The sequence below is a fragment of the Chrysemys picta genome, chromosome 13 (assembly GCF_011386835.1).
Source record: "Chrysemys picta bellii isolate R12L10 chromosome 13, ASM1138683v2, whole genome shotgun sequence".
Lineage (NCBI taxonomy): Eukaryota > Metazoa > Chordata > Testudines > Emydidae > Chrysemys > Chrysemys picta.
This window is the reverse complement of record NC_088803.1, coordinates 14,276,045-14,299,120: the sequence shown is the minus strand read 5'-3', so window position 1 is coordinate 14,299,120 and position 23,076 is coordinate 14,276,045. Positions and strand designations below refer to the sequence as shown.

The 23,076-nt window shown below is 52.0% G+C and overlaps 1 long non-coding RNA gene and 1 gene segment (V, D, J or C); one reads left to right on the top strand and one right to left on the bottom strand.

Moving 5' to 3' along the window:
* Positions 1–7,400: 7,400 nt before the first annotated feature.
* LOC101953131 (T cell receptor delta constant-like) overlaps positions 7,401–23,076 on the bottom strand; it is a 52,311-nt gene continuing 36,635 nt past the window's right edge. Inside the window, 1 exon segment of the C gene segment in view lies at positions 7,401–7,655. Coding sequence covers positions 7,567–7,655 — 89 coding nt within the window.
* On the top strand, positions 10,721–17,686 carry LOC135975251 (uncharacterized). Its single transcript, XR_010592181.1, has 4 exons — positions 10,721–13,022; positions 13,436–13,498; positions 14,503–15,201; positions 16,625–17,686. It is a non-coding gene; the product is annotated as an uncharacterized LOC135975251 (long non-coding RNA).

Genomic DNA, 23,076 nt, shown 5'->3' with positions numbered 1-23,076 from the left:
GATTCAGTCCAGCAGCCCAGCTCCAGGACCCTGATGAAGAAGTTAGTGGCCCTGCTGGCTGGTGAGGCGGAGCATCTGGACACAGTGATCTCATGCCTTCTGGACTACTCCTTCCCTACAGACAGGTACAAAATGCCTCCACTCTTCAGGCCTTGCGTGATCCTTTGAGGCCCTATATGAGAACCTCTCCACTGAGCACATTGTTTGGTCTTACTAAGGCAAAGTATAAAGCACTGACTGTTGAGGACTGAATCTCCCCCCTCTACATGGGGCAAATTACCTGCCCTCTCCTCCTGATGGCTCTTCTCTTTTCAGCCACAAACCACAGTGAGCAAAATCCACCTGTCAGAGATTCCTCTCCCCCATTCCCTGAATGTGTCTCCCCATGTGCAAGGCAGGAGCTCTCATTCCCAGTCCCTCTCTCCCGGCCCCTGGGACTTGTTAGAGATGTGCTTGTGGGAGGGGTTCTTAAAAGCACAGTCCCCCGCACCTACGGTCAGTGCTCATGGGTCCTGGAGCAGGGGGTGGATTTACGTCTGTGTTCTTAAGTTCACTATCCCTTTGCTACTCCGGCTGGCAAGCGCAGAGCTCATTCCGCCGTTCTCCTTCATCTGAACGTACAGATAGTGAGCCTAGGTGGAACGTTTGCTGTCTGAAGCACATTTGTGTTTGGGCAGGAAAAGTTGAACAACAGTGATTACGCAAAGCGTGGTTTTATGATGGATGATCCCAAGCGGTGAGTTCCAGAAACAATCCATATCAGCAGGGCCGGCTCCAGGCACCAGCAAAACAAGCAGGTGCTTGGGGCGGCACATTTCTAGGGGCGGCATTCTTGAACCGTCCATCATAGGTGCTGACTTCGGGGCATGGGGAAAAAGTGCCCCCTCCACCTGAGCTCGCCGCCCCAGCTTGCCTCCGCTCCACCTCCACCTGCTTCCCTGAGCGCGCCGCCGCCGCTCCGCTTCTCCCCCCTCCCTCCCAGGCTTGCTGCGCGAGAAACAGCTGTTTGGCGCAGCAAGTCTGGGTGGGAGGAGAAGCCGAGCAGCAGGGCGCTCGGGGGAGGCGGCGGTGGTGGAGCGGAGGTGAGCTGGAGCGGGGAGCGGTTCCTCTACCCCCGTTACTTCCTGCGCTCCCCCCCCACCCTAGCTCACCTCCGCTCTGCCTGCTCCCCTGAATGTGCCGCCGCTCTGCTTCTCCCCCCTCCCTCCCAGGCTTGCCACGCGCAAAACAGCTGTTTTGTGCAGCAAGGCTGGGAGGGAGGAGAAGCTGAGCGGGGAGCGCTCAGGGGAGGCGGAGGTGAGCTGGAGCAGGGAGTGGTTCCTCTACCCCCCGTTACTTCCTGCGCCCCCCGACCCTAGCTCACCTCCGCTCCGCCTGCTCCCCTGAACACGCCGCTGCTCCACTTCTCCCCCGTCCTTCGTCTGAGAGGGAGGGGGGAGAAGCAGAGCGGCAGCGCACCCGGGGGAGCAGGCAGAGCGGAGGTGAGCTAGGGCGGGAGGTCGCGGGGGCCTCCAGGAAGCAATGGGGGGGAAATGTGGCACACCTGGGGGAGGAGGCGGGGCTGGGGATTTGGAGAAGGAGTTTGGAAGGGGTGGAGTTGGGACGGGGCCGGGGGAGGGGGGCACGAAAAAAAAAGTGGGGGCGGCCAAAATTTTTTTTGCTTGGGGCGGCAAAAATCCTAGAGCCAGTCCTGCAGATCAGAGGACTCCACTGAAACCCTCCCTCACACAGTTGTTGGCTGAGCGCTGCGGAGAGCTGAGCCATGCTGCTGCATGCCCGCTCCCTTTTTTTTTAAAGGGAATTTAATGCTGGTGAAAGGTGCCCCATTGACACCCTTGGACAATGAAGACCTCAGCTGCAGCCCAGGAAGTGACGATGAAGCTTCCTCCACACTGCCCCTAACAACACTCTGAGCTCATAGGTGGAGGGGCTGCCGACTAGGCAAGAAAGGCTCATTCAGCCTCCATGTCCCGTTCAATCCCTGAACCTACCAACAAGGGCCAAGTATGGTGGTTGACTCTGTAATGTGGACAGCGTGCACTGGGCACTGGACCGAGACCCTTAGTTCATTTCATATAGGATATCTGCTTTCAGAGAAGCTGTATTAGCCATTAGCCATCAGCCTCTTGGTATTAGCCATCAGCCAGTAACAGGTCGTGACCAACTGAGGCCAGATTCACACTGGCAGCCTTGAGCTGAAATGCTCCATATTCTGTGCCAGTGATTCTCAATCTGAGGTCCATGGAGTCCTTGTTCATGCTCCACATTGAATTGCACAAGCTCTGGGGACTGGACTGCTGGGCAGGGCGTTGGCTCCACAGGAGGATTTCTCTTACAAAGAGGTTACATGGGTGAAGAGGTTTAATAGCTTTTCTCCTAAGCCATCCAGTCCCTCATGTTGCCGTATTTCTGAATTTCTAGCAATTCCGCCGAGCTGTGGCAGTTCCTGTCTGCTGACCCGGCCCTCGGAGGACAGGTGATGAAGAACCTGGTTGTGAAGCTGCAGAGTCACCACAGATCTGAGCACCAAACCTCTCACACGTCTGCTGCCGTAAGTCACTGTTCGAACATCCACAGCCCCATACAGTTAAATCTATCCTATGTCTCGGTCACAGGGCACACTCACCGCCAACGCGCCTCCTCATGCCAGGACATGATGCTGCAGGGCTTATTCCACACTGGTGTCCCCTTGTCCAGCCTCCTGGTTCTGCAACACTCTGCAGGTTCCATGGTCTGGCCCTCTGGCCACGTCACCTCTTCCAGGGTTAACAGAAAAGTCCAATATGGGAAAACCCAACATGTAGTGGCCTCTGTGCCAGGCCCTCAGCCCCCATCTGAGCCTCATCATTCTTGGTCTCTTAGTCCTGAGGTCGGTACTTTGCCTCTTGCTGGGGAATCCAGACCTGACCTCTGCTCTGGGTTCCAGCCCACGGACCCCATGATAGGCTGCTAAGGACTGTTCCTTCAATCCCTCACCACTTCCCTGAGCTGTTCCTCCCTTTTCCCTGCTTGTTAGCAACTCCCATGGGTCTGCAGCTTCTGCTTTTCCCGCCCTGGATTTGTGGCTCCTTGTGGCTTCTTCCCACCCAACTTCTGAGGAGCTTCCTCAAAGCTGTTCCCAGCCTCCCTGGCAGCAGTTGGGCTGTGTTTCGAACTGTCCTTCTGGTTTCCCTCCATAAGACAGGATTCCCTACCCCCTAGCCTTCCTCCTGGAGGTGGCATTTACTTCAGGCAGTCCCTCCACCTCTCCTGCAGGCAGGACTCCCCCAGTCTCCTCCTTTATGCTGGGTTGTAAGTTAGCCAACTGTGGGGCCTTAGCCAGATTCTCCTGGTGGCCCTTTTCCCCAGTCAGTCCTCAGGCTCAGAGGGTTCAGGCATAGGTGCTGGAACTGGGGGAACGCGGGTGCTGTAGCACCCCCTGGCTTGAAGCAGTTTCCATCACATACAGGGTTTACAGTTTGGTTCAATGGCTCTCAGCACCCCCACTACACAACGTGTTCCAGCACCCCTGGGTTCAGCCTTCTCCTGCTGGTGTTTTCTCTGCTAGGAGGGAGGAGGCAGCATGTATGCTGATCCCCTTCCTAAAGCTCATCCCAATTCACTGGGAGAGAGGGGAGTCCTGGCCCTCCCATTTTGCAAGGCTCCTGGTCCCAGGTCCTTACAGAAACATAACAGGAGTTCCTCCTGAACATGACTTATTCCTTGGACCACTTCTTCCCTACCAGTATTTCCCAGCTCCTTACGTATATCAGACATCTGAAAATCTGACAGGGCCACGCCACGTGACAAGGGTGGGCTGACTCCTAGCACCGCTACCTTTACAGGGACAGAATATCCCCTCCGTTTTGGGGCTATTCCATAATGTCCTGACAAACCCTTGGGGGAGGGTTCCATTCATCGCATCCATATTGGAGCTCTGAGAAACCCCTGTGACGCTGTCTGCCCTGGTGCCAGCTCAGGATAGGGTTGCAGGCTAATTCACTCAGATGCTAATAGAAATCAAAGGAGTGTCAAAAGCTATTGTAGTGTAATCAGGCAGTTCACCTGTGTGTTTGTTTAGTTCAAAGGAAAAGTTAAAGGAAACATTTATCTTTATAACCTGTTGATTGCTATTGTATTGTGTATATCCCTGTAATTAGTTACCCCTAGTTCAAAAGTGTATGTTGGTGTTAAAAGATGAGAATGAACTTGATGTGTAAAGTTTATGAAAACTAATGAAGGATTCTTGTTTGCTATTACATTACATTGGCATCGTGTATATCCCTGTAATTACATTACCCATCAAACACAATTGGAGACTTGGAAATGTAAATGAAGAAGACTGCTAACTTCAAAGCAAGGCTACTGTGTTTGACAATGGGAATTCACAGACTAAGTCTGAATTTCCTACTCATCAAAACCCACTTGGGTAAAGACACCGTTCAGATTGGTTTCTGGAAAAGCTATAAAATAGATGTCAAGGAATGATCCTGTATCTCTGACTGTTTGGACTCTTACAGGGAAGATGCCAAATGCAAAATGGAGATCCCCAGAGACATCTGGGTTCCTGAAAAGACATTTAGGAAACCAAGAGATTACTACATCTCCGCTATCATTTGTGATTTACAAATTTTGACTCACCTGTTAATGTATTTTACCTGCTTTAACCTCTCAATAACTCTCATTTATTTTTCCTAGCTAATAAATCTTTAGTTAGTTTACTAGAGAATTGGCTGCCAGTATTGTTTTTGGTGTGAGATCCAGAATACCAATTGACCTATGGTAAGTGACTGACCCTTTGGGGTTGGAAGTAACCTGATGTGGTGTGATTTTTGGTTTTAACAACTTTTAATCACAAAGTTCAGTTTGTCTGGGTGGCAAGATAGGCTAGAATGTCTAAGGGGACTGTCTGTGGTAAGACTGTCCTTGGTAAAACTGGTACTGTAATCCAGGAATGCACAATTGTTACTGGCTTTGTGAAATCCAATGATAGAATATACTACTAGTTTGGGGTGCCTGCCCTGTTTTATGACAGTCTGATCTAAGATTGGCACTCACAGTTGTGAACCACTCCAGAGAGCGTGACAATTGGCGTAGTCAGCACAGGAGTCCCATGCCACAGGTCAATTGGGCTTAAAGATCATAACCCAACACTATTTAAAGTTTAAATTGGATATGGAGAGTTTTAAGGGTTAAAGATGAGTTACAATGGGTGAATCACAATCCTATGAGAGTCTTGACTCAAAAGAACTTGAAGAAGTATGTAAAGAAAGGGGGCTATCTGTTAAGAAGAAAGCCGCAGAACACGAACGGAGAGATTTGCTCATGGATTTTGACCAAAAAGCAGGGTCTCAGCCCCCCTATACCCCAGATGCAGAAGAAAAGGCCCCTCTGAGGTACTTGGAAGCCAAGAAACAATGCAAGCATGAAAGAATGACGGTGGAAGTCCAAATGAGGGAGAAGAAAGATGCTGAGGAAGCTGATGAAAGAGCCACTCTTTTCTTCATTGATTTATTCTCTCCCATTCTTAGTCCCATGAGGCATTACTCCCACCCCAAGCATGCTGTCTCTGCAGCCCCTGCAGGTCAGGAAGCTCTGCGAGATCCGAAATCAAAGCTAGGTCCCCTGTGTGGCAATGCAGCCTAGTGTCACCAGACTCCACAAGGCAAAGCCTTCAACCTGCCAGTGCCCGGCTTCCCCCGCCCTGCTGCTCAGGGCAGTTTAACTCGGTTTGTTTCTCCATGAATCAGGGGAGTTTCATAGCACATAAGCAGGAAGTCCTGAGAACTGACGCAGGAGGGAGTAGGATTTCCAAGTAAGCTTGTGTCTGTCTTGTTCCCTCTTCAGGCCACATGCGCCCTCTATGAGATGATCTCGGTGAGCAAGTCCAGAGATGCCACAACCCGCCTCTATCCTCAGCTGCTAATGGCTCTCCTTGTCGAAATCCATTTCAGCCTGGGACAGAGCATACCAGGGGATAAAGTCTCTGGAAGGGAAAGCAGCCGGCAGAGCCTCCACACCAGGTACTGCGCCTACTGGAAAGTCAACAGTCTAATTACATGCACAGTTATAGAGAAGTCATAGTTCTCTTCTCCAGCTCTCATGTGGCCCGTGCAGGTTTTCCATAACTCTCTAATTCTCAGGGAGTTAGCAGGCAGGGCTTAGGTTGCAAGGGTGTCTCTCAGTGGTAAATGACATACCGACCAATGCACTGCAGAGGAAGTAGAAAGACTATCCCAGCAGCTATGGGGAGAAATTAGTGGGAGCCAATTTGCCAGTGTGTCAAAGGAATGTGGGTCCGACACTAAAGGGCTGAAGTTCTCTGTTCTGTGACATTGACATGCCCTAGTGCTGATGTGCAATTGTCTGTAGGATTTGCTCAGAACTCTTTCTCTTTCTTCATATTATTAAATTGTATTACTATAGTGCCTAGGAACCCCAGTCACGAACCTGTGCCTTCCTAAGCTCTATTTAAACCATTGGTGTGTCTTTCCACACACAAGTGGATCCGTCACTCCCTGACAGACCTACCATGAGGGGGCTCCTGGCACTCAGTCACGCTGGTGTGTTGTTTGAATCTAGCTCTGCAGTGGAGGCTATAAAGATGCTGCTTTTCTGTGTTGGCTGCCATTCCGAGCTGACTGTTATGGAGAAGGAGCAAGGCTGGATCCTCCTACAAAGCCCCCAAGATCACCTCCGTGGGGTGAGCCTGCTGGCCAGGTAATACACAAGCGTTTTCCATGCACTCAGTCCTGCTAGTGGGGGCAATTCCAGAATGAAACAGTCCTCACTTCTGGGCTGCCATGTGGCCCCAAGCTGACCCCTCACCCCCTTGTTGCAGAATGTGCTTCTTCCCTTACTAACAAAGGTATTTCTGCTTTGTGTCACAGAGCCGTGGTGCACTATGCTTGCCCTGAGACCACAAGGATGCTGCTGGACCTAGTGATCCCGCTCCTCGACAGAGGTGATAAGAAACACAGGCTGACCATGATGGCCTTCTTTGTAGAAGTAAGTTTCATTAGCTGATGAGAGCAATTGGGTCTTGTGTCCTAGGCTAGGTCTACACTACCCGCCTGAATCGGCGGGTAGAAATCGACCTCTCGGGGATTGATTTATCGCGTCCCGTCGGGACGCGACAATCGATCCCCAAATCGGTGCTCTTACTCCACCAGCGGAGGTGGGAGTAAGCGCCACCGACAGAAAGCCGCAGAAGTCGATTTTGCCGCCATCCTCACAGCGGGGTAAGTCGGCTGCGATACGTCGAATTCAGCTACGCTATTCACGTAGCTGAATTTGCGTATCTTAAATCGACTCCCCCCTGTAGTGTAGATGTACCCCCAGATTAGTGAGCAACTGCTTAAATCAAGCCTTTGAGACTCATTCTTGCGCTACATAAACTATGAGCTTTATTGGTCATGTCCACATTGCCAGGTGTCCATGCAGCACTGACTAGGCTCCCCCAGTCCTGTCCCAGCACGCTTAGTGTAAAATCTGAGATGGATCCTTTAGGGGATCATAGGTTGCTCCAAAGTTGTAATCAGGAGCCTGATGGGAATATCCAAGAAACTAAGGTTCTGTAGAACAGCATCAGCCTGGACTCTCCCAAAGGGCAACTGGGTCTCCTGTCAGCATCAGCCTTTCTGCAGGTCCATGAAAGGTTCGTCCCTGCGAAGTCACTAAGGAAAAGCAAAGAGGGGCATTTTGAGTGGGTATGGAGGAGAGAGGATCATGGTAAAAGCTCCCCCAGATGCAGGATCATTAGCTCTGAATGTGGTGAGCAATCTTTAACCTTCTCTATTGGATGGGTTAGTTAGAGGCACATCACCAGGAATGAGGTGGCTCTATAGTCCATCGCTAGGTTGTCCTCCCCATTTCCACGGTTTCTGTCTGGCTAGTTCCTATTGACAGTTTTCAGGGATTGTCTCCTCATCTAACTCATTAAGGGATGGGGTTTAATTCTCTCCTCACCAGGAGTCCAATCCTGGGCCCATTGCGCTCAATGGCAAAACTTCCACTGACTTCAGTGGGGTCAGGATTTCAACTCAGGGGTTTGATTTCTCAGTCCCAGCTTTCGCGTGATCTCAGAGCGGCTTGTTCTGCTTCACAGGGTCACCATGAGGGGTTCGGCTGCTCTTGGCAAACCCCCAGATGCACAAGAGTCCGCCATACAAATGGTCACTGAACATTTTGTTGCCCTACATGTTCTCCTGGAGGGTAGAGCAGCTCTGCTAACGCCTATGGCTGAGTCTAGTGCTAACGGCCAGTCGAAGCCCCAGGAAGTCAGTGGGAGGACTGGGTGTCACACACAAAGTGGGGCTGATGTATAGCAATGGACGGTACAACATGGAGGTTATGATGCCTCTCCACAGAACCGACACACAAAGTTTTCCGGTAAGCACCCTGTTGCTGATTCGCTCTGTGTTGTTTTCAGCTTCTGAGTTACAAAGAGGCCAAGAAGCTCCCACATCCAGACACTTTGGACCATCTCGAGGAGTGGACAAAACACCCCAGCCCAGTTTTCCGTTCACTTGGTCTAAGAGGACTCGGCATCCTGGCAACCCAACCAGGGAAGGTGAGAGCCCACGCTTGGTTAACTGGAAAACGAACGGGGTGGCTGTGACCCAGTGGACTGAGTTCTGGGCAGGCAGTGAGGCACAGTGTTCTGAGCCCACCTCTGCTGCTGACTTGCTGACCCTCTCGGTGCCTCCATTTCCCCAGCAGGAACGGGGATCACAACGGCTCCTCAATGCAGATCTTTCCTCAGAGAGTATTTTAGATGGGATTTTACTGCTTGGATTTCAGGTGGACATTATGACTCTCCTAGGGCTATCACACGTCCGGGTTTCCCCGGACATGTCCGGCTTTTCACTCTTTAAATAGCCGTCCGGGGGGGATTTCTAAAAATCTAAAAATGTCCGAGATTTCCCCCCAGTCGGCTATTTATCGACCGAAAAGCGGCTGACAGGGCGGCCGAGCGCCGCTCGCATTGGGGCCTCGGCAGCCAAAGCCCCTTCCCAGCTCCCCCCATCCCCTGCAGCCTTAGCACGTCGCCCGGCAGCCCTGGGGGGCGGGGCTGTTCGCCTGTGAGGGAACGCGGCGGCGGGGCTGGCAGCGGCGGCCAGAGCCCCTCCCCCGCTTCCCCCCCTCCTCCACAGCCACAGCATGCTGCTCGGCAGCACTCGGGCGGGGCGCTCCATGGGGCGCGGAGCCAGACACCTGCTCTAAGCCGAGTGGCACGGTAAGGGGGCTGGGGAGTTGGAGAAGGGGGGCAGTCAGGGGACAGGGAGCGGGGGGGGTTGGATGGGTCGGGAGTTCGGGGGGGGCTCTCAGGGGGGCAGGGGTGTGGAGAGGGGTTGGGACAGTCAGGGACAGGGAGCAGGGGGTGTTAGATGGGTCGGGGGTTCTGGGGGGGGCTGTCGGGGCGGGAAGTGGGAGGGAGTGGCTAGGGGGCGGGGCTACCCCCCCCCAATGGAGTGTCCTCTCTTTGAAAGTTCAGACATGGTAACCCTAATTCTCCCCCATGCAAATTACCCCAGCAGCATTCCTGTTCCTTCTTGGAGAGACCAATCCTGGTGCTGTCACCAAGGAAGACCTTGATTGGTCTAAAGACCTTAGCGAGCACACAAGGCCCTGTCTCATAGCCCCCTCCAGTGGCAAGACCCAACACTGCAGCACTGCCTCAGTTTTCCCCTCCTCAGCTTGACTTCACAAATACCTCGTTCAATAACACCCTTATTCAGGCTCATTTATTAAGACAAACAAGCCTTTGAAGGCCAAAGATAAAACCCTCAGAATCAAACCTGACAATGTCCAACAGACTAAAAATCAGAAACAGGATCTTCTGCCATTACCACATCTCCTCTTCTGAGCTCACTCAACAAAGGTTCCACCCTGTCCTTAGTAAACATAAGAAAACTTAACTTTGGCCCCCTTCCTGGGCACCCCTTCTGCAAGCTCTTTGCCCCCAGGCTCTGCGGAGTTCTTTGTTCTCTTGGGGGAGGACTGCTTCCCAAGACTTCCTCCCTGGAGGCCCTTTTCCCCCATCAGATTCCCCCTGCCTTCCCTCCCAGGGTACTCTAGGAGCCACTCCCCCCTGCTCCTGCTTCCCCTTCCTTCCTGACAGCCCAAAATAGTTCTCTCCTCCTCCGCTGCATCTGATTAATGAATGGGGCTGGCTGGCCCCAAAGTCTCTGGCCCTGAGAGAGGCAGAGCACTCTCTTAAAGAGTGTTTGTGACCCTGCCCCCAAATGATATTTCAGTGCCTTGCACTATCAGGGCCAAGTTTCTCAAACTTTGCAGAGAGTTCAGCTCTCACCTAGGACTCCCCAAGGGCCAGGTTTGATTTTTTCCCCAAGTTTCACCATTTGGGAAACTGCATGGGAAAAGAAGGTGGCTAGAAGTTTTCGTTTGTTTGTTTGTAAGTGGAAAAACTGTCCTACAGCTCAGAGACACAATCTCCCCAGGAAAAAATCACAATTGACTGGGGAGACAGCATGGAACATTTCCATCCAAAAAGGGAATGTTTTTAGGAGCGTATCAAAAGGAGCAACTAGAATGGAAACTGTGTACCAGCCTTAACTATGGAGATTGCTGCCAGCATCTGCTATAATAATAATGAATAGCACGTAGAAAAGAGAGAAAAGCCCTGAAGCAAACCACAGCTTTGCCCACCCTACACCAGAACGACCCGGGACAGGGTTAGGATTCACTGATTGCCTCATCAGGCATCCCCGTCGATTCTAAAGCACCACGCCTCCGACTGTGGAGACGGAGCTTCTCTCTGACTTGGTGCCATGGGGTAGAATAAACACAGCCCTGGCACTGTGGCTTGTACTCACTGGAGGGCTGGGAGATCTGATGAGCCCCCCCATGTGTGTGTGTGTGTGTGTGTGTGTAGGTGGAACAAGTCAAGGCCCTGCTGCCTGCCATCCTTTGGGGCTCGGATGAGAAGGATGATGGGAGTATTCTGGAGGCCATCTCAGCTGTTCAGAACCTTCTGCAGAGCCTGGATGGGAGTGAGCGCACCAGCGTGGCCAGGAAGCTAATCCCCTTACTCGATGCTGTAAGTCAGGGGCTCTTGACCTGCCCATCCCCAGCCAGGCAGTGTTGTGACTCTGGAGTCGTAGTGGTGGCATATCTGACCTGATCAGTTCCGAGCCATTGCCTGGGCCTCAGGCATTGGTGACACCTTGGTCTCTCGTGTTCTCTGTGTGTGGCATGCAACCGTTTGGTCTCCTGAGGACTGATATGCTTTAATCTAACTCAAGTTAACATGCTCAATGTAGTGGTCATGGGGTGAAATGTAATGTCCTGTGCTTTGGAGTCTAGATGAATGAATGGCCCTTAAATGCTATGAAACTATGAAAGTGTTGAACCCATTAAAGAAACCCTCCAAAGAGCCCTTCACTGTGGATGGAGTCAGCACTTACAGGAGGCCTCCAGGGAAATTTAGGAACCACTGTCCTAACCTGTGTTGTCTGCCCCTCCACCCAAACCTTTCTGCAAATGGGTGTCCTCTTGGTGGGCAGACCATGGAGTTATTAGTCAGACTGGCCCCTATCTGTGGTTTGCATTGTGCCGAGCTCACCCTGTAAGGAGAGTGTGAAGCTCCCTCGGTGAGATCCCCTCATGGTTGTGTGTCCATCACAGGTGAGACCCCAGGTGCGCTCTGCTGCCATCATGCTCTTTACAGAGTTGCTCAACACAGTGACGAGGAGGCAGAAGCCCCTGCTGCAGGAGGAAGTGACCCGCAGCCTGGTCCCACTGCTCCTTCACTTACAGGACGAGGACCCTGACGTGGGCAAGGTGAGTCCTGCTGCCATGTGCTCCCTGCAGCAGGCCCTGACTGCTCCAGCTCTCCTGCTAGGTCTGTCTCCAGAGCCGCCTCCCAAAAGTGAAAAATCTCAGCCCTACCTGCTTACCCAAGCAAGTTCCCTGGCCTTCAATGGACACACAAGTGGAGATGTTTTATGGCTCCCAGCAGCCACTTCCTAAGTCACTGAACTGCAGCCACCATGAAGATCAAACTCCAGGAGCCTCCACTAATAGGAACAAAGAGACACCAAGGGTCAGCAGGATACCATGTGACCCCCACATTCCTTTCCCTCATTGATCATTTCAGCTGGCTTTTCACTGCAGAGTGACCACAGATTCCAGCTCTTCTCATGATGCAAACTCTCCTTGTCCCATCTTGTGTTGCAGAGGTGTCAGAAAGCCTTGGCTGGGTGTTTTCAGCTCCTGGGATGGTCTTGTCCTAAGCAGATTAACAGCAAGAAGGCTTGGCACACCCATCCCCAGGTGGTGGACAAGATCTGCCAGCACTCTGTAAGTGAACAATCGGCTTCTCGTGAGTGCTGCTTCTAGATGTGGGACCAGAAACGTGTTCCCTCACTCACTGCTCTGATTGCATGTCTAGTACTAGCATACTGCACTCTGGCTTCCTCTTAGAAGCACCCAGCTCCCCCACTCTTCCCAGTGCCTGTCAGATCTGAACAGCCAGACCTGGCCTGGAGTTCAGTACGGAGGTGAAAACTCAGAACATAAAGAATCAGTTGATGGCAAAAATGCCTTCTGAATCCTGCAGGAAACTGGATGTCCCCATTTTTCACCTTACCCCAGCCCATTGGCCACTTCTGCACCGTATTTCTTATGCTCTGCACCCTCTCTAATGTCCTCCCCAGATGAAGCCCATACAACCGGGCTTCAGTGTTCTCTAGTGCCAGGCTCCAGCCCTGCAGTGCCAGCAGCTCAGACACCAGCAATGTGTCTGGTGACACTTTGAAATGGTCATTTAATGACTGCCTGGCATGTAGATGGTCGCCCCCAGGATACATGGAGATGGGAGCTGCATTCTTCCCACCCCTCCAAGCCAAGCAGATGAAATCTCTCTTCTCCTCACCCTGCGGCCCCAGCAACAAGAAGCTTCTTTGGTTTCTATTCCTAGGTGCTGAAGCTCAAGAACGTATCTGACATCTTGCTCCAATGTCTGGATCACCTCCAAAGCCCCCAGGCTCCAATACGACGGGCAGCAGCCATCTTTATCGGTAACCACTACTTTTCTTAAGCAACTTCTATCTGAGAGGTTGTCCTGTGTTCTGCTTGGAGGGCACTAGCAGCAAGAATTAACCCCCTGGGATCCTAGTGTCTAGATTTCCTGCCCTTGAGGCAGTTGGGCTGGGGATTATATCAAAAGGCCTGGAGCAAATTACAACCCTACCCTCCAGCTCCACCCACTGGAATCCCTGTGGGACTGCAGCAATACCATAGCCATTGGCAATCAGGCTCTCTGTATCTTCCAAGACATGAGCCTCTCTGTCTTGGAGCTTGTGGACTTGTCTGATTATCCCAGGGACCACTTGAAAGCTGTTTTGCTTGTTGGAAAGACTGACATTTTATAAAAGGTAGCCCCAGGGGAGGTGAAAACTCCTGCAAGATTCATTTCCATTGTACGTTCCAGGTTGCACTGTTCGAAGCTCAGAGCCCGCCATGGTCAGGCAAGAGAAGGAGCTGATACTTCAGTGTAAGTAGTTGCCACATGGCTGTGTTTGCATATGGAAGGAGAGCTCATGCTCCTTGTAGAATATCAGGGTTGGAAGGGACTTCAGGAGATCATCTAATCCAACCCCCTGCTCAAAGCAGGACCAATCCCCAGATAGTGTTTGTTTGGTTTTTAAACCCCAGTTCCCTAAATGGCCCCCTCAAGGATTGAACTCACAACCCTGGGTTTAGCAGGCCAATGCTCAAACCACTGAGCTATCCCTCCCACTTGTGAACCAGTCTAGGAAAAAGTGCAACTCCCCCGCCATGCTGCTGCATTGAGTTCAATTTAGACGTGGCCAGAGGCAGCTGTTGAGAGAGCCTGGACATCAGTCCCAGCTTTGTTTTCTCTGATGTCAGGCGTCACTTCCATCTCCAGGTGCCAGAAGGTTTTACAAGGAGAAAGTAAATGCCAGGCAGGGTGAGAGGCCCTGGCATGTGTCAGGGAGATGGTGCTAAGGAGGTGGATGCCCCAGAATGCAGTGGAAGATGGTGCTGCCAAGGGCAGATGTCACTGAGGACTTAAGGGGTTATCAGATGGCGATGACACTGATAGCCCTGGTGGGTCCAGAGCATCTGGGAGGAGTTAGTTGCTGTGGAAGATCAGGGGTGGCTCCAGGCCCCAGCGCAGCAAGTGCGTACCTGGGATGGCAAGCCATGGGGGGCGGCGTGCCGGTTGCCATGAGGGCGGCAGTCAGGCAGCCTTCGGCTGCATGCCTGCAGGAGGACCGCCGGTCCCGCAGCTTCGGCGGCAATTCGGCGGCAGGTACACTGAAGGACCAGCAGATCACCAACAGAAACGCCGCTGAATCCACGTGACCAGCGGACCGCCTGCAGGCATGCCACCAAAGGCCACCTGACTGCCGTGCTTGGGATGGCAAAAAACATAGAGCCGCCCCTGTGGAAGATACAGAGGCCCATGGTGCAGGTGCTAGGGCATGCTAATACAATATGTGTTTTGACCTGAGCTTCCTCTCTCTGTCTCAGCTCTCAGTGGCCTGCAGCAAGATCCGGATTTCTCTGTCCATGTCAGTATCTCACGGGCCATTCAGCAAGTTCGGGATGGTGGCAGAAACCAGTCACGTCAGACCCTAGGAGCTAGATTCAGGAACCTGCTCTGCTGCTTGACTGGCCAGGAGGAGAGGGAAAATGCTCCTGACAGAGATCTCTTGAGTGGCCCGGACCCTTCCCAAAACCACCGATGGGACTCAGGAGGGCCCTGAGTTCCCACAGAGAAGTTGGTGACTGGAGGAGGTCAGCTGAGCCACCACTCCAGCCCCGAAGCCAGTGCCTGCATGATCCTGTGGTAATTACCTGCATTGTTCCCCATGAGATGTAGGCAACTGGCGATGAGTTTAAGTGACCCCAGTACTCAGCAGAATGACGGCTACTGGCTCCAGCTAAACAAAAAGGTGACAAGACTGTTAGTGTAAAACCAAGGGCCTTTGCTCTCACGTCTCTGTCTTCCTTCCATAATGGGACGAGTTGCAAGATAGCTGGTTCATTACATCCCTTTCTTCTGATTAGCCTCCGATCTCTGATACATTCTTTGTGACCTTGTAGGAAGAGATGGAATCTGTGCATTAGCCCTCTCATGCTATGGAGCCACAAGAAGGCTCCAGCAGACAGCAGAAGTAGATGCAGTGTGGACGAATCTACGAGGGACTAACAGGTTCATGCCATATGGTATGTTCGCTAGCTGATCTGCAAACTTGTGCTTTGGTCCCCTCATCCTTCTCCAGGTATTTATCCAGCTCCTCTCCATCCTCTCTGGTTCTATGCAATCCAGCCCAAATAGGGATAATTCTCCTTCACAAGCCTCTTATCTTACATAAACTGACCTTTCTCTAGACACGTATCCTACATGATAGCTAAGTTCAAAGCTGTCTGTGAAGAGTTGCAGAGGGATCTCCCCAAACTGGATGACTGGGCAACAAAATGGCAGATGAAATTCAATGTTGATAAGTAGAAAGTAACGCAGCTTCCATGTACAACTGAGGGAATTCTGCACCAAAAAATTAAAAATTCTGTAAAATTCTGCATATTGTATTTGTCAAAATAACACAATATAATCACACCATTTTCCATTATTTGCTGACACATTTTTTTAATAAATTACCAAAATTAGGGATGTCGATTAATCGCAGTTAAGTCACGCGATTACCTGAAACAAATTAATTGCGATTAAAATAATTAATCATGATTAATCACAGTTTTAATCGCACTGTTAAGCAACAGAATACCAATTGAAATTTAGTAAATATTTGGAATAAATGAAATTAATAGGCAGCAAGTTTAAAACAAACATAAGGCAGTACATCTTCACACAACGCACAGTAAACCTGTGGAACTTGTTGCCAGGGGATGTTGTGAAGGTCAAAGGTATAACTGGGTTCAAAAACCACTAGATACATTCATGGAAGATAGCCACTGATGAATCTATTAGCTAAGATGGTCAGGCACACAACCCTATGCTCTGGGTGTCTGTAACAAGGTGCTGCAGGACCCTGTTGGCTCCTAACCCTGTTGGGCTGATAAAGTCACTTCAGTAACCTCTGGTGCAGTTTATTTACACGTTGTGCTCTCACCACCTTTTCACCATACAAGTAGCCCTTTACCTACAGGCAGGAGGGAGAGGAGAGCTACCTCCCTGCTTCCACTTTCTGCCTTTTCCCTTTCTTCCTGCTCCTCTCCTGGCTTCCTTCCCCTGAGGCTTTTATACAGCCCCAGCCTAATTAGGCAGCAGCTGTCTCTACTTCCCCAATTAGGGCCAGGTGGTCTAATCAGCTCCAATTCATCTCCCTTAATTGGAACCGGAGTGACCGAGGGCTGGCTCAGCAGCTCCTGCTCAGCTCCCTGTCACAGTGTCCCTCAACCTGGGACTGGATGATGGGGATGGATCACTTGATAAATTGCCCTGTTCTGTTCATTCCTTTGGAAGCATCTGGCACTGGCCACTGTCAGAAGATGGAATGCTGGGCTAGATGGACCACTGGTCTGATCCAATATGGCTGTTCGTATGATCCAGGCCTCTAGTTCCCCTTGGACAGTTAAATAAAACCCTTCATTGCTCCATCCATTGACATTATATAATCTCACTTTTCTTTAGACACTTGGGCCAGCACTTTCAAACATGGATGTCAAAAGTTAAGTACCTAAATCCATACTTCTTCTTCAACGCTTAGCCGAACGGTCGGCCGTAGCAATTGTTCACCATTGATCCGTTCCTGTGCTTGACGGGCCGAGAGCCCAACGTCGGAATAGACTTGAGGCACCCATGTAATAGGGGGCCTGCCTTTGGGCTGCCTGCATCCCTTGATTGGTGGAATTGTCTCTCGGATGTTACGAGCCACTCAAAGAACGGCGTTCGCAGGAACCTCTTGTGGCATACTCACGACATGTCCGAAAAACATAAGATGCCATCTGCGGACAATGGCCCCAGTAGTCTGTAGACCGGAGCGACCATAAACATCTGCTTTACAAATGAAGTCGTTCCACTCTATGCCCAATATACAACGTTGGCATTTTATGTGGAAAGCCTCCAGCTTTGCCCACTCTGAGTGGCGCAGTCCCAATGTTTCGCAGCCGTACAGCAGTACAGAGAGGATACAGCTCGATTAGATCCTGAACTTGGTTGTCGTGCCGAGATGATGTTGATTCCGTCTTCATTGTAAACGACCCATGACAGAGGCTGCAATGCCGCACTCAGGCACCTAAATAAATGGCCTGACCTTTCTCAAATGCTGAATACCAAGAACTCCTCACTCGAATCTGCCGAAGCCGTGGCTGTTCAGCTCCTCTGAAAATCAATCCACTCGTTTAGATGCCTGAATATGAATGTTAGTGCCAGACTTTGGACAGTGACATAGGAAGACATTGGCCTGAGCCTATGCATGGACTCTCATCCTACAATCCAGCCCCTCAACAGATACATCCCAGCTTCTGACTGTGAGCCATTCAGTTACAATGGGGAGGCCTAGATGCTGTAAGTGAATTAACATGTAACGATAGATAGACAGATAGATAGATTAGTATAAGCTATTCTTTCTACCATCTGCCGTAGGGATTTGCTCTGTAGAGCTTGCTGTCCCTGTTACTCATGGGTATTTATGTTCCAGAGGCCCACATGAGAGAGAGAAGGATTTCAGGCCCAAGGCCCAAGTGGGGCAGGAAGAAGCACACGCTCACCTCAGTTGCCTTCTTTGCTAAGGTAAGTTTTGTTGACTTGTTGAACTGAGATTGCAAAGCGTTGCTCAGTCCCATATTCTCACAACTAGCAGTGCCCCATATATATGTCTGGGGCACCTTGCAACCTCATTTCTCTCATGTCTCTGTCTTCCTTCCACAACAGGATGAGTTGCAAGACAGCTTGTTCATTACATCAGCCACGGCATTATTGACCTTTTCCCTTTCTACTGATTAGCCTCCGATCTCTGATACATTCTTTGTGACCTTGTAGGAAGAGATGGAATCTGTGCATTAGCCCTCTCATGCTACGGAGCCATGAGAAGGTTTGACAGCAGAAGTAGATGCAGTGTGGACTAATCTACGAGGGACTAACAGGTTCATGCCATATAGCAGGCCTGCACAACATACAGCCCGCGGTGGCGTGCCTGCCCGTCGACAGGAGCCAGCAATGCGGGCGTCTGAGTCCAGCCCAATCAGAGCTGCGGTGGCGGGGCTTTCAGGCGCCCCCCCGCGACCCAATGCCGGCGCCGGCGCAAGGATATTTTTGCGCCCTCGAACGCCACCGGCCCACCTTCCCCAAGCGGGACATGGGGACGGAGCCCTCGCGCACCGCCGCGCCTCCACCTGCCCCCGCCCCAAGCGGGACACGGGGATGGAGCCCTCGCGTGCCGCCGCGCCTCCACCTACCCCGGCCCCAAGCGAGACACGGGGATGGAGCCCTCGCGCGCCGCCGCCCCTCCACCCGCCCCCGCCCCAAGCGGGACACGGGGATGGAGCCCTCACGCGCCGCTGCGCCTCCACCCCCCCCCCGCCCCAAGCGGGACACAGGGATGGAGCCCTCGCGCACCGCCGCGCCTCCATCCCCTCCCCGCCCCAAGAGGGACAAGGGGATGGAGCCCTCGCGCGCCACCACGCCTTCAAAACCCCCCACACTGCCCCAAGCGGGACACGGGGATGGAGCCCTCACGCGCCACCGCACCTCCACCCCCCCCCGCCCCAAGCGGGACACAGGGATGGAGCCCTCGCGCGCCGCCACACCTTCAAACCCCCCTCCCCGCCCCAAGCGGGACACGGGGATGGAGCCCTCATGCGCCACCGCACCTCCACCCGCCCCCGCTCCAAGCGGGACACAGGGATGGAGCCCTCGCGCGCCGCCACACCTTCAAACCCCCCTCCCCACCCCAAGCGGGACACGGGGATGGAGCCCTTACGCGCCACCGCACCTCCACCCGCCCCCGCCCCAAGCGGGACACGGGGATGGAGCCCTCACGCGCCGCCGCGCCTCCATCTCCCCCCCCCGGTCCCAAGCGGAACACGGAGCCCGCCCGCGCCGCTGCCCCTCCCCAGTGCCCCAAGCGGGACACAGGCACAGAGCCCTCGCCCCCCCGCCAGCAGGACACAGGGCTCTGCCACCGCCCCTGTCCTGAGCGCTTTTTGGCCCATCCCCCCCAGGACTCCTGCCCCATGCAACCCCCCGCGTTCCTTGATGCCCCCCCCAGGACCCCTCCCCATCCACCCCCTTCCCTGTCCCGTGACTGCCCTCCGCCGCCCCATCCAACTCCTCTCCTGATTCCCCATCCAACCACCCCTTCTCCCTGTCCCCTGACCACCCTTGGAACCCCTGCCCCTGACTGCCTCCCACCGCCCCATCCAACCCCTGCTCCTTCCTGACTGCCCCCCGGGACCCTTGCCCCCATTCAATCCCCATGTTCCCTGCCATCGGACTGCCCCGACCCCTATCCAGCCCCCCACCACCCCCCTGAACTCCCCTGCCCTCTATCCAGCACCCCGTCCCTGCTCCCTTACCGTGCTGCCTGGAGGTGGCTGGCGGCGCTACAGCCACGCCGCTCGGCTGGAGCCGGGCCACGCTGCCACCGCGCAGTGCCTGGAGCACCGGGTCAGTCTGAGCTTGCAGCCCCCCCGCTTCCCACCAATCAGCTGTTCGCGCAGGAAGCCTGGGAGGGCTGAGAAGCAAGCGGCACCTTCACGTTCAGGCCCAGGGAGGCGGAGCGGAGGTGAGCTGGGGCGGGGAGCGGTACCCCTGCGCGCCCCTCCCCCCGGGTTACCTGCTGTGGCGCGGACGGCTCCCCCCACCCCAGCTCACCTCCACTCCGTCTCCGCCTCCCTGGGCTTGAGCGCGAAGCCGCTGCTTGCTTCTCTGCCCTCCCAGGCTTCCCGCGCGAACAGCTGATTCGCGGGAAGCGGGGGGGGGAGGGGGAGAAGCGGGGCGGAGTATTCAGAGGCGGAGGCGGAGCGGAGGTGAGCTGGGGTCGGGGAGCGGGGCGGAGAGCTGGAGCACCCATGGGGTCGGCTCCTAAGGCGCCACTTTTGGATAATGTGCTCAGGGGGAGCAGCCGCTTCCTCTGCTCCCGCCCAGCTACGGTCCTGGTCACTTCAACTTACCGGTTGTTAAATTTAGAAGCCCTTTTAGAACCGGTCCCGCGCAGGACAACTGGTTCTAAAAGGGCTTCTAAATTTAACAACCGGTTCCTGCGAACCGGCTCCCGCTCACCACTGGAGACTTCCCTTGCCGCTCTCACCCTAGGAGTCAGAGAACTCCGGGCAGGGCTGGTGAGTGCGGCCGGGGAAGGGGGAAGGGTGTGGTGGAGTGAGTGTCTGGGAGGTGTGCGGGGGGTGCTGGGCTGTGAGGGTGTGGAGGGCGCTGGGCAGTGAGGGAGGTTTGTGTGTTTTGGGGTGCTAGGCAGTGGGGGCCTGTTGGGGGGTGCTGGGCAGTGAGGGAGATCTGTGTGTGTCAGGGCACTGGGGGTCTGTGTGGGGCATTGTTTAGTTGTGGTGGTGGGGCTGTGGGGAAGGGCCCTGGGAGGGAGGGAGGAGAAATCCGTGTGTATTGGGAAACTAGCGAGTGGGGTGCTGATGTGTATTAAGATGTGCTGATGTGATGTGGGATGCTGATGTGTATTAAGAGTTACCAGCTGGATTGAGGACTGATAGATTTGGACAGAGTTTATATTGAATGGGCAAATGAAAAAGATCGCAAGGAAAAACAGTCAGGTTAGTTTAGCAGTCTTTGACATTTCGACCAATAAAGAAATTAAAATGCATTTGTAATTACATATCTTATTCTTGGCTGATAATCATTTATTGATATTTTTTAGGAAAATTTTCCATTTAAAAATTTTTTCTTTTACCTTAATTATACTATCTTAGGAGCCTTAGGAGCCATCAGTGCCTTGCTAGTGTGCCATGCGCTGTGAGATATCTCTTCTCTTTGTGTGTGACTGTGAGTGTTTCCCTTGTGTGTGAATTTATTCAACAAAATCTTGAGCTTCATAATGGATACCATGAGTGAAAAGAAAAAGAGAAAAATAGAATCAGAGCACAGAGTTTTCAACACTGAATGGACGAATAAATACTTATGTACTATTTCCAAAGACAAAATACTGTGCCTCGTGTGTCGCGAAACGTTAGCCGTTCCGAAAGAATACAACCTTCGTGGCACTTTGAAACTAAGCATCCCAATCTCGCCAAATTGAGCCCAAATGAAAAAATAATTAAAGCAGCCAGTTTAGTGAAAAACCTTAGTAGAGAACAGCAAATTTTCAAGGCACTGATGGTGTGTGGAAGCCTGTAGGTCCAGGGGTCACTATATTACTGCACACAGCAGTCAATCAATGCAGTTGTAGATAAATCTCTGCATTATAGATTCATAGATTCATAGACTTCAAGGTCAGAAGGGACCATTATGATCATCTAGTCTGACCCCCTGCATGCTGCAGGCCGCAAGACCCTTCCCTGGACTCTGCCGTTGAAGTCCCCAATCCTGTGTTTTGGTGACTTCAATCGGCTGAGACCTTCCTGCTAGTGATCCCTGCCCCATGCTGCGGAGGAAGGCGAAAAACCTCCAGAGGCTCAGCCAATCTACTCTGGAGGAAAATTCCTTCCCGATCCCAAATATGGCAATCAGTAATACCCCGAGCATATAGGCAAGAGTCTCTAGCCTGACCCTTGTTGGCCGTTATGCTATTTACGTACCATTGCTTAGTTTTCCTTGGCTACTATGTTTTACCATTAAACCATTCCCTCCATAAACTTATCCAACTTAATCTTAAAACCAGACAGGTCCCTCGCCCCCACCGTTTCCCTCGGAAGGCCATTCCAATATTTCACCCCTCTGACGGTCAGAAACCTTCGTCTAATTTCAAGCCTGAACTTCCCCCCGGCCAGTTTATATCCATTCGTTCTCGTGTCCACATTAGTACTAAGCTGGAATAATTCCTCTCCCTCCCTTGTATTAACCCCTCTGATATATTTGAAGATAGCAATCATATCCCCCCTCAGCCTTCTCTTTGTCAGACTAAATAACCCAAGCTCCTCTAATCTCTTTTCATACGACAGGTTTTCCATTCCTCTGATCATTTTAGTCGCCCTTCTCTGCACCCGTTCCAGTTTGAGTTCATCTTTTTTAAAATAGGAACCACATTGGCTATTCTCCAGTCTAACAGGACCCCCCCCCCCCCCCCCGAGTTTACAGATTCATTAAATATAATCGCTAACGGGCCCGCTATTTCCCGCGCCAATTCCTTCAATATTCTCGGATGAAGATCGTCCGGTCCCCCCGACTTAGTCCCATTAAGGCGTTCTAGTTTTGCTTCTACCTCAGATGTGGTAATCCCCCATCCTGTATGCCCCTCTGTAACGGTGCTAGTATCCCTAATACCTTCATTGGCCTCATTAAACACCGATGCAAAATAATCATTGAGATATTGCGCCATGCCTAGATTATCTTTAATGCATTTTGGTATAACTTTTATATGACTTTGTATGTTATAGCGGGCTCCTAAGATAGTATAATTAAAGTAAAAGAAAAATTTCTTCTGTGCAAATTTTTGAAGCAGAGTTCAAATTTGTGTGCCATGAGGCAAATGCGCCCAAGTGAGTAAAACGCTTATACATTTAAAAAGTTTTAATTTGCAATTTGTGTCAATTTATATGGGTTTTCAGATAGAGACATCATAAGTAAAAAAAGAAAAACAAAAGTTTGTGTTTTAAATGGAAAATTTTCCTAAAAAATATCAATAAATGATTATCAGCCAAGAATAAGATATGTAATTACAAATGCATTTTAATTTCTTTATTGGTCGAAATGTCAAAGACTGCTAAACTAACCTGACTGTTTTTCCCTGCGATCTTTTTCATTTTCCCATTCAATATAAACTCTGTCCAAATCTATCAGTCCTCAATCCAGCTGGTAACTCTTAATACACATCAGCACCCCACATAGAACCCCCCACTTGCTAGTTTCCCAATACACACAGATTTCTCCTCCCTCCCTCCCAGGGCCCTTCCCCACAGCCCCACCACCACAACTAAACAATGCCCCACACAGATCCCCAGTGCCCTGACACACACAGA